The sequence below is a fragment of the Carcharodon carcharias genome, chromosome 2 (assembly GCF_017639515.1).
Source record: "Carcharodon carcharias isolate sCarCar2 chromosome 2, sCarCar2.pri, whole genome shotgun sequence".
In the NCBI taxonomy this organism is placed as follows: Eukaryota; Metazoa; Chordata; class Chondrichthyes; order Lamniformes; family Lamnidae; genus Carcharodon; species Carcharodon carcharias.
The window spans coordinates 128,956,379-128,971,201 of NC_054468.1; the positions used below are offsets into that span (position 1 = coordinate 128,956,379).

At 41.5% G+C, this 14,823-nt stretch overlaps 1 protein-coding gene across 7 annotated transcripts in view; it reads right to left on the reverse strand.

Moving 5' to 3' along the window:
* Window positions 1–847: 847 nt before the first annotated feature.
* The window catches only part of tab2 (TGF-beta activated kinase 1 (MAP3K7) binding protein 2), a 37,663-nt gene continuing 23,687 nt past the window's right edge, over window positions 848–14,823 (reverse strand). For all 7 annotated transcript variants that reach the window (XM_041216762.1, XM_041216796.1, XM_041216743.1 and 4 more), the window contains 6 exons: window positions 13,209–13,401; window positions 10,992–12,588; window positions 9,603–9,763; window positions 8,997–9,090; window positions 3,182–3,262; window positions 848–2,748 (listed from right to left, as the gene is read on the reverse strand). In XM_041216762.1, coding sequence (XP_041072696.1) covers window positions 2,603–2,748; window positions 3,182–3,262; window positions 8,997–9,090; window positions 9,603–9,763; window positions 10,992–12,588; window positions 13,209–13,310 — 2,181 coding nt within the window. In that variant the 5' untranslated portion in view covers window positions 13,311–13,401 and the 3' untranslated portion in view covers window positions 848–2,602. The remainder of the gene's footprint in view (window positions 2,749–3,181; window positions 3,263–8,996; window positions 9,091–9,602; window positions 9,764–10,991; window positions 12,589–13,208; window positions 13,402–14,823) is intronic.

The window sequence follows — 14,823 nt, forward strand, 5'->3', positions numbered from 1 at the left end:
TGGAAACATCTTCTCTATGTTTAATTAATCCAGGTTTTAAATAGTATGAGCACATCACAAATGTAATATTCAAAACCTGGAAATGTTTTGTGGTCCCAGAAACCAGAGAATGCTGAATGGGTGAATGTTTCCATAGAACTTTAAAAAAAAAATTGAAGAGTAATTTATTATTTAGTCACTGGTCTCAGTGTGATTAAAAAGTCATGTTTACCTCCTTAATCTAAAGTGCTCATTTTTTGAAGGTCTCCTGTATTGTATTGAATTGTCTAGATAGTGCCTGGCATTTAAAAAAAAAATAAAATGCATGAATCTGACTGACCCTTTAAAGGGTTAAGCCCTTTGATTTTATTTTTTTAACTAAACAGAAGCATTTTATCCCTGTAATCTGTGCTGGATTCAAATCTAATACCCAAGATACTATCACTTTGAGATATAGGGGATCACTCTGCCATCTAGAGTACCTGAGATGCTAGAGCAGAGAAACAGAGACACATTGTGTCAAGCACACTAAAAATCCTGGAGTGTTGATACATAACAGCCCCTCTCCACCGTGTACTGTACTTCGGACATGAGCATACTGAGGCACAGGTGATCTCTCCACCATCTAGTATAGGTCGAACGCTAGAGCAGAAACTTGACAATCTCTCCACGTGGAACAGCGAGACATGGGAATCTCCCTCCAACATGCAGCATGTCAGGTACAAAAAAATCATCACAAATGGGAAATCCCTCCTATGCATACCTATATAAATCCAGAGGTATTCAAACAAATTACAAATTGTTCTTTTTTGATAAATAGCTTTTGTGTCAGAAGGACAACGTACCGAATTAAAATTGAAAAATCAACTTAAGATATCCCATTATGTTTTATTAATAAAACGTAAAACCAGTCAATTTTCATTTAGACCTGCAGATGAAGCTCAGGACCACTGTGTGACAAAATAACTGTTTTTATATACACTCTAATCATAATTCAAAACACTTCCTCGTACTAAAAAATTTTGAATTATCCAGCAAGGTCAATTAAGCAACATAAACAACAGAAAAGTAGGAACTTGGTGCTTTAAAAAAATTAGTAGGTAATTTGAATATGTACACTTCAAATTACGCTTAGACTGTACAGAATGTGCGATATGGCAACTGAGTGTTTCTGGTTTTTAAAAAGCCTCAGCTGTGACCTCAAATTCTTCTTTGACACTTTGCAAGCTGCACTCAGGCACTGTATAATTATACAGTGCCAGGAAAGCTGTGATCAAGCACTGCATATCATTTTAAAAAATAAAGTTTCTGTCTCAAATGGATAAAATTGTGCATTTCACACGTGACTATCACACTGCTGTCTTGTAAAATTCATTTGCAGGTCTATTCAAGAGCATAATTTATAGAAATGCTGTACATAAAGGCCACTGAAAGCTGCTTTATACATAGCTTTGTTTTTTTTTAAGTTAATTTAAGGCTTCACTTCTCGTAGGTATCAAGTCGATTGAGACAATGATTTTACTAAAAACCATTCAATGAAGTTAGCTACCAAAGTCTAAAGCATGATACATACAGGTAATGCAGGAAACTCAGGAACTGAGGAAAAGAGAAGAAATGTTCCTCCCTAAGTTTCTCCCCTCCTCCTCTAAAGTATGGTAACAGCACAAATGGTTTCACCAGTGCCAGTCCACCTGATTACCCATTCTTCATGTGAATTTAGATGGTGAATGCCAGTTGGCCAGTCATAGGGGGCATCACAGCCAAACCCAAACCTGCTCTTACCAGATGAATACGCATTCTCTCTTTCCAGCAGGAGGGTCAACAGATAGGAATTAGGAGCAGCAATCGTTGTGTTTTCCTCACCATCTCTTGTACATACAGCATCCCTACTGGCCTGAGCTAACTGAGCACACAGGTAGGAGTCAACCTGGAGCCTCCCGGATCTGTAGGGCTCAGTACAAGGAAGCTTGAAGAGTAGATTGTACACATTGGAGGAAACATTGGAACACTTTGCAGGTATAATGTGATTGTTTATTTTTCTTAGCTCAATGCTGAATCTTATAAAAGTTGAAGAGCAGAAAGGTGGTCAGAGCAGAGAGGTTTGTTAGTGATGCACACATTCTGTCCCACCCCATTCACAGGTGCTCCTCTAGGGCTGGTTTTCCGAATGCCCTCTGCTGTTCTTTCAGTTGCTTTTACTTTTTGTTGAACTTATTTTTCATTCTCGTCTGCAGCGTCCTGAGAATTGATATATCTTTTCTCCTTAAAAATGCATCTTTGGAGGAAAGTAGGGGAAAGAGGAAAAGAGAGACAATAAGACCCACAGTAGTTCATTTTGATGCGGCTTTGTGAAAATCTTCCATCTGGCTTGGTAATGATGCATCCGGTATGGGCAAACCTGGCATCAGCTCAGGTCCCAGCAGCCGAATGCAGAATCTTGAAGCTGTGCGTTCAATCCCAAAAACCACTATGCTGAAATAATAATCTCCATTAAAAAGACCACCTGGTCCAAACTAAAATTCTTTCCAGCATTGTATCTGCTGAGTTATTACAGTCTTTGTAAACAATTCCTTTATCCCAGCATCTGTTGGGGAATTCATTCTTTCACTGGGAGCATTTTGGCTCAGAAATGCTTGGGCATCTCACACTGTTCACAGCGAATCAGGGCTGGATGATTCAGAAAAGTACAGGTGCTACAGTTCCAATGAGCCCCTTCATCCTCCTCTGGGTCTATTATTGGTTTTGGTGGTTTAATTGCAGTTTTCTGCTCTGTTGGTAAACAAAAATGTTAAACGAAGTTAAAAGTAACGGCTAAGTTTCTCAAACCTGCAGAATTTAATTCAAGAGAAAAAGCTGAGAATTCAAAAACTATTTTATCATGGCCACCCCTCCCCCACCCAATCAAATAGGCACTACTTCCTGACTTTGCTTATCTCATTCTTTTACTGCTTTCAGCAGCGGGTGCCTTGTCTTTCTTTTTGAACTTATTTGACCGCAGTTTAAAATTCAACACACAAAAGTCTTATTATCCTTTCTGTGAAAAAGTAATCATACAAAAACACAAACATGACAGAATGATTAAGAGGGGTGACCAAAAGCTTGGTCAAAATGGGTGATTTTGAGGATAGGTGACAAATCCTCTCATAATACAAGTTCCATTTGAATTTCTTTTTGAGTGGCTGTCACAAAATCTACATCTTACCTTTCGGCTTAGGTGGCACAGGACCTCGAAATCCCATATTGTCATAAAAATTGTGGATAGCACTGGGGTTAAAGTGTGGTCCTGCAAAGAGAGATCAAAGGTTTGCAATTTATCACAACTCATCTTCAAGTTGCAACATCTAGATAACAGATTTAACCATTAAATAAGCTGTATGTTATAACATTATTTTTATGTTTACACTTCCTTGCATGAGGGCAAGGAGAAATTCAAACAAGAATAATTAATGTTGGAAAGCAAGCACCATTGAGGCAAGAATAGAACTGACCCAGATAAATTGGAATCAAAATTTAGCTGACAAAACTGAACTGCCTTTAAAGAAGAGATAGTTCAAGGTATATTCCCAGGAAGGGAAAAGGCTAGGAAAACAAATCCAGAACTCCTGGATGACGAAAGAGACATAGATTAAGGTGAAGGAGAAAAAATGTGCTTATGACAAATGTCAGTTGGATAATACAATTGAAAACAAAAACAGAAAATGCTGGAAAAACTCAGCAGGCGTAGCAGCATCTGTGGAGAGAGAAACACAGTTAAAGTTTCGAATCCATATGACTCCTCTTCAGAGCTGGAGAGAAGTAGAAACGTAATGAAGTTTATACTGTTTAAGGGGGGTGCAGGAGGTGAAGCTGGATAGAAGGCCAGCGATAGGTGGGGACAAAGGAGCGATTGACAAAGATGTCATGAACAAAAGGACAAAGGGAGTATTAATGGTAGTGGTAAGGGCTAAAAAAGGTGCTGATAGTGGCATAAAGGTAAGAAAGTAGAATGAGATAAGAGCAGAACAAGGGTAAGCACTGTGTGAAAGAACAACATGGAACAAGTAACAGATGGCCTTGGCCCTAACTGCCTCCTCTTCACCATGGACGTCCAATCCCTCTACACCTCCCTCCCCCACGAGGATGGTCTGAGGGCTCTCTGCCTCTTCCTGAACAGAGTACCAAACAATCACCATCTACCACCACTCTGTCTGGCTGAACTTGTTCTCTCACTGAACAATTTCTCCTTAAACCTGTCTCACTTCCTCCAAGTAAAAGGTGTGGCTATGGGTACCCTCATGGGCCCCAGTTATGCCTGTCTCTTTATGGGGTATGTCTTTGTCAGTCTCTCCTTTGGCCCCACCTATCGCTAGCTTTTTATCCAGCTTCACCTGCTCCACTCCCCTTAAACAGTATAAGCTTCATCACATTTCTACTTCTCTTTAGCTCTGAAGAAGGGTCACACGGATTCGAAACGTTAACTCTGTTTCTCCCTCCACAGATGCTGCTAGACCTGCTGAGTTTTACCAGCATTTTCTGTTTTTGTTTCAGATTTCCAGCATCTGCAGTATTTTGCTTTTATAATACAAATGAGAACCAGGCTGAACATAGAAGGTTCAGCAGGGAATTGAAAAGCAAATAGTAGAAGCAAAGAGAGAGAGTTTAAGAGAATGGCAGCTAACATAAAAGGAAAACCAAAAATCTTTTATAGGCACATAGATAGTAAAAGGGTGTTAAGAGGGCAGCCAGTTAGGAACCAAAAAGACGATTTAAGCATTGAGGCAAGGGGCAGGGCTGAGCTACTTTGCATCCATCTTTACCAAGGAAGAAGAAAGCTGTCCCCAGGTCATGGTGAAAGAAGAGGTAGTTCAGACTGTTTATACTTAAAGTTGACAAGGCATCAGGTTGAGATCCATCCAAGAATACTGAGAGAAATTAAATTGGAAATTGTGGTGGCATGGCCATAATTTTCTAATCTTCCTAAGGCTCAGGGGTGGTGTCAGAGGACTGGGGAATTGCAAGTGTTACACCCTTGTTCAAAAAAGCATATAAAGATAATTCCAGCAACTACAGGACAGTCAGTTTAACTTCAGTGGTGGGGAAGTTTTTGGAAACATTCAGGACAAAATTAATAGTCACTTGGGCAAATGTGGGTTAATTAAGGAAAGCCAGCATGGATTTGTTACGGGCAAATGAATTTTTTTGATGAGGTAGCAGATGGGTTGATGAGGGTAATGCTGCTGTGAGGCACATGGACTTCCAAAAGGATAAAATGCCACACAATAGATTTGTGAGCAAAGTTTGAGTTTATGGAATAAAAGGGACAGTAGCAACATGGATATGAAATTGGAGAGTAGAGTTGAACAGCTGTTTCTCAGACAGAGGAAGGTTTATAGTGGAGTTCCTCAGGGATTGATGTTAGGATCCTGTTCTTGCAGATATATATTAATGACCTAGGTCTTGGTGTACAGACACAATTTCAATATTCATGGAAGATATGAAACTTGGAAATATTGTGAACCATACGGGGGATAGTGTAGAATTTCAAAAGGACAGACAGGTTCGTGGAATGGGCAGACAAGTGGCACAGATGAAATTTAATACAGAGAAATGTGAAGCGATTCATTTTGGTGGGTGAACGCAGAGACAAGGTAAGATAATGGATATAATTCTAAACAGGGTGCAGGAGCAGAGGGGCCTGGCTATATGTGCATAAATCATCGAAGGTGGCAGGATAGATTGAGAGTGATTAAGGAAAGCGTAGGGCCTCTTGTGCTTTATCAGTAGGGACACAGTGTACAAAAGGAAGGAAGTAATCTTAAACCTGTATAAAACACTGGTTCGATTTCAACTAGAGTATTGCATCCATTTCTGGGCACCAAGCTTTAGCAAGGATGTGAAGGCATCAGAGAGAGTGCACAGGATTCACGAGAATGGTTCCAGGGTTGAGGAACTTCAGTTGCATACAAAGGTTGGAGAGGGTTGGGACTGTTTTCTTTGGAGAAAAGATTGAGAGGAGATTTAACAGAGGTTTTCGAAATTATGAGGGATCTGAACAGAGTAGATAGAGAAAAACTGTCCCCATTGGTGCAAGGATCAAGAACCAGAGGGCACAAATTTAAGGTGATTGGCAAAAGTAGCAATAGCGAAACGAGAAAAAAAAACTTATCACGCAGCAAGTGGTTAGGATCTGCAATGTACTGCTTCAGTATGTGGTGGGGGCAGGGTCAATTGAGACTTTCAAAAGGATCATTATTTGAAAAGGAAAATTTTGCAGGCTACAGGGAAAAGCAAGGAAATGGTACTAGGTTAATTGTTCCTTCACAGGGCCAGCACAGACAACTGGCCAAATGGCCTCTCCTGCAACCTTTCTATAAGTTTGATACAGGTGGTGCAAGGGAGAGAACACATTTAAAAAAGGCAAGTCAGCAATTACCACTAAACTGCTCACCCAGTTTCCACTCTTGGCACACGAGCCAATATTGTAAATGGTTTCCTCTTTTCGGATCCCATCTCCCTTATTTTAAAGCTACTGTCACCAAACCCCTCTCTCAAAAATTCACCATCAACCTCTGTCCTCACTAACTACCACCCCATCTCCAAACTCTTGTCCCACTCCAAGGTCACTGTGTGTGTTACATTTTCCCAGACCCATGGCCACAACACTTTGCTTGAATCCTTCTAATCAGATTTCTACCCTCCCACAGCACCAAAACTGCCCTAACCAAAGCTGCAAATGACTTATCTCTGTGACCGTGGTGTATTATCCTTCATGACCCTTTGCAGTTTTCAATATGTTTGACCAGACCATCGGCCTCCATTGCCCAGTTCAGTGCCAATGCCCCTTACTTGGTTCCAGTGTGACTTATCCAATCGTTGGCAGTACCTGTAATAATGGCTTATCTTCCCATCCCTACACTGCCATACTTGCAGCCTATCAAGACTCATCGTTAAGAACATAAGAAATACGAGTGACCTCCAGCCCCTTGAGTCTGCTCTTCCATTCAATAAGATCATGCCTAATCTTCAACCTCAACTCCACTTTTCTGCTCAATTCCCAATCCCTCGATTCCCTGAGAGTCCAATCTACTGACCTCAGCCTTGAATAAATTCAACAACTGAGCATCCACAGCTCTTTGGGTAGGGGATTCTAAAGATTCACAACCCACAATCCTAAATGGCCAACCCTTTATCCAGAGAATAGATCTTAGTTGTAGAACTGCTATTCAGGCAAACAGCCTTGCAGCAACTAACTGGTCAAGTGTCAGTGAGAAGGAATCTTATGTTTCAATGAGATCCTTGAGACACTTCCTCATTTAACAGCTGCCCTTTGGCAATATCATCCATAGACATGGAGTTAGTTTCCATCGATGATACCCAACTCTACCACTCCAAGACTTCTCTCAACCTCTCCACATGCCTGTGTGCAGTCAGACTGCAATAGAGACTTGAACTGCAAAACCCTTGCGCAAAAAATTGGAAAGACTAAAGTCACAGTCTTCAGCTCCAGTCGCAAAGCCATATAAATACTGTGGCTACAAGAGCAGGTCTTAGGCTGAGAATCCTGTCGAGTGTAACTCACCTCCTGACCCCAACAAAGCCTGTCCTACAAGGTACAAGTCAGGCGTGTGATGGAATACCCTCCACTTGCCTGGATGAGTGCAGCTTCAACAACACTCAAGAAACTCAACAACATCCAGGACAAAGCAGTCTGCCTGATTGGCACTCCATCCACTATCTTACGTTCACTCCCTCCACCACTGATATATAGTGGCAGCAGTGTGCGTCATTTATAAGACACACTGCAGCAATTCACCGAAGTTCCTTCGACAGCACCTTCCAACCCCATGACCTCCACTTACTAGAAGGACAAGGGCAGCAGATGCATGGGAAGACAACCACTTGGAAGTTCCCCTCCAAGCCATACACCATCTTGATTTGGAACTATGTTATTCATTCACTGTTGCTGGATCAAAATCCTGGAACTCTCTGCTTAACAGCACTTCTCAAAGGCAATAATTGCTGGCTTAGCCAGAAATGCACGTCCCATGAATGAATAAATAAAAAAACTGCTGCCTCACAACAGACTCCATACTTCTCCCCAACCATTCTTTCAGGCTGCAACCAAACCATTTGAAATTTAGCATCTTATCTGACTTCAAGCTAAGCTTCCAAGTCCATATCCTTTCCATCACAAAGACCTTCCCATAATATCACTCACCTCTGCCCATCTGCTGTTTAAAATCCTCATATATACCATTGCCACCTCCATGTGCGACTCTACTAAAGTTCTCCTGATCTACCTCCTTTCCACTACTCGAGAAATTTCAGCTCAACTAAAACTGCTGCCCATATCCTATCCTACACCAAGCCGTGCTCTCCCATCATCCTTGTCTAGGCTCACCTAGTCAGTCCCTCCAAAGCCTCAAATTTAAAATACTCAACCTTATATTTAAAACCACCCATTCTATTGCCTCTCCTGTTCCAGTATTTGTAACTTTCTCCAGTCTTCCAATGCCCCTCCCACCAACCTCCCAGCCCTGAATTCAGGAAGGTGACATTCCTTTATCTCCAGCCCCATGTGCAGCCCACCCTCTACATCCCTAAAGGAAAAGGAACAGTCGACAGCCTCAATAATGGTCCTTAAAGAGGAGAAAGGCGAGAGCCAAGCCAATGCCAACATTTCACCAAAGAGAGGTTTCGCCTTCAAGGGAAGATTGCAGTTGAAGGAGGGAGAGAGCAGGATCTCCATTACATTCCTATGCTCTTCACTACATAACTGTGATCAGGGTATCTGTTGCATGAAAGTATCAATGTTACAGTAGTTATCACATTGCGTTGTTTTGAAGTTATTAATGATTCTTGCATGTTATGGTAGAATTCAATTAAGTCCTCCTCCCACCAGCCCCTAGTCAATAGTTAAACAAGTTACACCATATTTGTAAAGGTCAGAAAATTGCCAGCGGACACTTAACAAGGCTTCTTAACTATAATATATTGTTCAAAAAAACTGATATGCAACAGATTGAAATCAAACATACCTTTTGTTTGAAACAGATCAATCTCTTTGGTTATGCAATCTATATCGATCTGCAGCTGTCGGTTACTGCTTCGCAGCTGCTGCATTTCCTCTAACTGAAAGACCAAGGTGTATACTCTTGTCACTCTCAGCAATTCCAAAGTCAATAAATCTCAGTGCTGTCAAATTATTATTTCTAATTTCTTAGCTCATTTACAGTACTTAGTTCGAATCACTGGATAGTTCCAGTTTTTAAGTGCTAATACAGGCTTTGAATTGTCATTATTTCACTGCACACCGATGGGTGAGTATGCACATTTACAAAGGAGAGTCCAATGATTGGTGAGGGGAAGCCCTTATTAACTTTAATTTAAATTCCTGGAATGGCAAATTAGTGTTCAGAACACAGATTATGGTATGCTACTCTTCATAGAACGGTTATGAACTTCCAGCACTGGATACCACAGCTAAATTGAAACATGATGCTTTACAGCATGAACTAAAAACAAAATGATTCAAAATCTGTTCTTTAATTGCTGAGTAGAATAAATACATAAGCTAATATGAATGGCTCAGGTTTAAAAAGGAAAGTAAGTAAGTTTGTTAAGCATTGAGTTGTGAATCGTACCGATGGGATTTGGGACGCTGAGTTTGATCGTTTCATGCGCCTTTGGGTAAGATCACTTTCCATCTCATTAACTTCACTTTTCAGTTTGTCTAGTTTTCTCTTCTCCAGCTCAAGTTCTCGATGCAATCGATCCATTCTGGCTTTCTGATGCACTAATAAAGCTGCAACAGACATCAGCAAATCAACATACAGATCACAGGGAAGCAGACAAAATATAATTCTGTACAACATAAAGAACCAAATACAAATTCCAAAAATAAACCCTTTTTGATTTGGACATACATTTCTTGGGGGTTGTTAATTATTCAACCATTACTTTAATGTACACCGAATACTTGGCCAACCTGAAATTAACTAATACCATATTTTTAGATGAAAATAAAGGTGGTTCAAGACAAACTGATAATAAAATATGATTTAAAAAGTACTGAAATTATGTTTTGCACGTCAGGTTATAACAGTAAACCCTTGCCACTTTTGAACTTTGCATGTCAATTGATTCAAATGGAGCAGGGTCCAGTTACTTATTGTCTTCACCTCTTCTAGTACCTTTGCATTATTATTAAAGCCTTATTTCTGTGCGCAATACAACTTTAAGTCACTAATATGTCATAACTACCATGTCACACTCCTAGTTATCTAAACTAATCCTCCAACTTGAATTAAATCTTCACATACATACCACTCAATCTTAACTCCAATTTGTAGTAGTGGTATACATAGTGCAGGGATACAATATTATGAGAATAGAGGTACGGTTCTCCTACTGTAAAACTGAAATGAAGAGAGTACAATAGTTATGTTGCAAGACTAGGTGACAGCAAGCAGCTCTGTAGGCATGCTGCAATACCAAGAGAGTAAGGAGTACAGCAATAGCCCTATAATCTAGGTTTAGAGCACAATTAGTGGATGAGCTGGAATACCTTATGGAGTTGCAATCTGTCGTCAAAAATAAACACCTAACATTCTGGCAATTTAATTTCTAGAGCAAAATGTTGAAATTAATTTTATTCATACACTATGTATTTTAGTTGGACTCCAAGTAGCTTTGCTGTCCCATTGTAGTTTGTATGGCATAACAGCGGCCTATTGCAAAAAAAACTACATAAAGTTGAGGGGAAGTACTCATTGATTTCAAATAAGAAGGACATCAGCCAAGATTATTGTTCTTTTAAAGCAGATTTTACAGTGATGCTACAGGAACAGGCCAGTTTTCCATTCATTCAAGTCGTTGCACAAATCCATTGCCCTTGCAAGGTCTGCAATCACATCAGCACTCAATCTATTGCATTTCAGTTTTTACCTACTGTTTTTCCACCTGTGATGCACACAGGCTGAAACAGGGCCAGTGTTAAACCTCGAGATAGACAAACTTTCAAAACTCTGTACCTTCTGTATAGGCAGCATCATCAGACCCCGCACTCATTCTTCGTATCTCACTGATCCGATTATCGCGAGCTGAAGCAGGATCAGTCGCTAGCTGCAAATGTTGGACAGGTTCAGGCTCCGCGTAATGATCAGGGAGGCTTAAGAGATTGGAAGGTTCAAATGTCGGTGATGCAACCCCAGGGGAAATAGCAGGTGGCTTGTTTGGTGAAACCGTAATCTTAAAAGTATACTTGGTATTGGGTTGGGTGACCACCACTCGAGGAGAAGTGGCAGCATTGCAATTGCCAACACTACGACTCTTGGGTGGGTGATGACGGATGTAAGCGGGTTGAATGAAAGCACCCTGCTGTGGACCCATGCTAATCTGCCCTGTGGCACTTCGAGAGGAGGATGCCGAACCTGGGTTTGCTGATATGTACACAGTGGGCTGATTTCGTAGACCCGGCTCATCGCTGGCTGTCGAGTTTGCTGAGATATACACCTTCGGCTGGTTGCGTCCGACCATCTCCTCGCATGATGGAGGGCTGGCAGAAATGTAGACCGTGGGTTGATTCCTGCCTACAGGCTGGCTACTGATAGAAGGCGCAGGGGCTGTGCGAGAGTTGGAGGAACGCAGCATTGTTGGATTATTCCTCTGTGGTGATTCAAGTTTGATCTCAATTTGGTTTTTCCGTGACCCTGTTGAGATATTTTGAATGTTATACTGACTGTAAATCGAAGGTTGTGCACTATTAGAGGGCTGGTATGGGGGAACTTGAGGAGTCGTGGGGGAGCTGATAGGCATGTACACATGAGAGGTCTGGTGGCTTTGCTGGCCTGGGTGCACAGACTGTTGGGATGAGGTATATGCTGAACCACTTTGCGAAGTAACAGGGGCACAGAGGCCTGCTACTTGTTCCATCTGCTGCTGATGCGAGTACTGTGGAGCCTGGAAGACCTGGTGCTGTTGATTGTGACCGTACTGTGAAGCGCTGGTATGCTGCCCAGATATCCAAGCAGGCTGCTGTGACATTTGGCGGCTTGTACTGCTTTGTGACGTCAAGTAAGGTCTAATGTAGATCGAATTCCCTTGAGGGCTATTAAGTACAGGCGGAGGCACACCACGTATGTGCAAAGATGTAGGAGTGTTATGGACTGTCTGAAGATTGGGTGCTAGAGTGACAGTAATTGGGTTGAACCTGGGTATTTGTTGGGCTGTACTTGATATTCCCTTGGAGCTCAATGGCTGAAGAAGTCCAAGCTGCTGGGGAGAAGAAGGGCTGCGACTCATGTCCATCGCTCCAAACATATTCAAGCCTGCAGCCAACTGAGTTGGCGTTACCTGCAGTTCCTGTGTAGGCTCATAGCAGGTTAGAGCAGTCGGGAGTGCCCCATCATTGACACTATGAGGCAGAGTTCTACTTCCATTCAACTGACTTCCTTCCTTCCAACGCTGATACACATTCTGGGACTGGACATCAAGATTGAGTTCAGACATGCGATTGTGAAGTCCAGAAATGCTGGGTTCATCCAAAAAATTCAGGTCCCCTTCTCCATAAAGATACTTGGTGCTTTCTTGAGACAAGAACTTACAGCAAGCATCCAAATTGTTACCGTTCTAGGAAAAAATATAGCAACAGAAAATTAGGAAATAAATTAATGCATCTAACATTAGTATTCCTTCTCTTAAATAACAATTCTTTGATTGAAAATTTATATATTTAAATTACAAAAGGGAAAAAAAAATTGTTCAAACTACTCCAAAACTTCAGCCGTAAATTTCCCCCCTCAGTCTGCCAAAAGCTAATTCAACATCAGGTTTTTCTTATGTTAGAAACATTACATATGTACTTATTGCACAATCATGTGAGAGAGTGGGTGAGAAATTCTGACACCAGGAGAACTCCTTGTTCTTTCAAGTGAAGACATAAGGTGCACCTGGACCAAAGAAGTCTCAGTTTAATACCGCAATGGACAAGCAACAGCTCTCAACTCAGATTTCCTCTGCGCTTCCATGGAATGTCAGTCTGGATTAGAAAATTGCTTGCAGGAACAGATGAAAGATAGTCAACGCGAAGGAGAGATCATGAAGAACTTGCCACACTTTTTAAAAAGACACCACTGCTATGATGAATAAGTGATGTTGCATCTGCAAAAAAATCAATGCGCTAGTTTCTATATCAATGGTTTAAACTAAAGGACTGTGGAATCAGCTTGTTTAGACTTTACTGTACCTACCTGCAGTATACAGTGGGAGACAACACGCTCAGGTACTTCAGGGAACTTTTGCCGCAGGTCATGCAGAACCTGAATATCAATTTGTTGGCTTCCCTGGGCCATTCGTATTTTGCCTCGTCAAGTGTGGCACTGCGTTAGCACAAAGGTGCAAGCCTCAATCACAGCAAAACTTTCGTGTCCCATCAGGCATTTTCTGAAAGAAAGGTGATTAAATGATTACTTTCTGAATATTGGAAACATGCTAGTTTTAGTAAGTTAGCCCATCATAAATCTTTGAAGATTTTATGGATTAACAGCAAAAAGGGAGGCCATTTAGCTATTGTGCCTATGTTGGAGCAGTGGAACTTCACATTTAGTAGAAAATCACACCTCTTCACATAAAGTGTAGTGGAAATCAGGGACCCTGTTCTCCCCCCACCCACCCATTGCCCCATCTACACCCGCCTCCCTAAAAAAAGCTGTTGAAACTTGGGTCAATTGAAAATTTGAAAACCAAGATTAATAGATAAAGAGCAGCCATTTTCTATTGAACGGCAAGCTCAAGGCACTGAGTTTCTGACTCTTGTTCTGATGTTGAGCGAAAATTGCAGGATGAGAATTTCTGAAACCTGACTGTCTGGGACTACAATAGGTGAAAAAAGGGACTCCAGATGGACTCGTTGAACATAAGAATTAGGAGGAGCAGGACTCGGATCTTCAAAACAAAAACAGAATTACCTGGAGAAACTCAGCAGGTCTGGCAGCATCGGCGGAGAAGAAAAGAGTTGACGTTTCGACTCCTCTGTTGAAGGGTCATGAGGACTCGAAACCTCAACTCTTTTCTTCTCCGCCGATGCTGCCAGACCTGCTGAGTTTTTCCAGGTAATTGTTTTTGTTTTGGATTTCCAGCATCCGCAGTTTTTTGTTTTTATCTCGGATCTTCAAGCCTGCTCCACCATTCAATAAAATCATGGCTGATCTGACTGTATCTCAATTCTACATTCTCATGAATCACCACCCCGCACCCCCCCCAATTACTTATCAAGAATCTATCTACCTCTGCCTTAAAAATATTCAAAAGCTCTGCTTCCACTGCCTTTTGAAGAACAGTTCCAAAGACTCACTTCCCTCAGAAAAAAAACTCATCTCTCTTAAATGAGTGACCCCTTATTTTTAAACAGTGACCCCTAGTTCTAGATTCTCCCACAAGGGGAAATATCCTCTCCAGTCCACCCTGTCAGCACCCCTCAGAATCTTATGTTTCAATCAAGTCACTTCTTACTCTTCTAAACTCCAGCAGATACAAGTCCAACCTTTCCTCATAAGACAACCCTCCCATTCCAGGTATTAGTCTAGTTAACCTTCTCTGAACTGCTTCCAATGCTTTTATATCCTTCCTCAAATAAGGAGACTCAGTCTTTTTATTCAGTCATGGGATGTGGGCATCGCTGACTAGGCCAGCATTTATTGCCCATCCATAACTGCCCGTAAGATGGTGCTGCGCTGCCTTCTTGAACTGCTTCAGTCCATGTGTGGTAGATACACCTACAATGCTGAGAGGGGTAGTTCCAGGATTTTGACCAAGCAACAGTGAAGGAACTGCGATATATTTCCAAGTCAGGGTAGGGAATGGCTT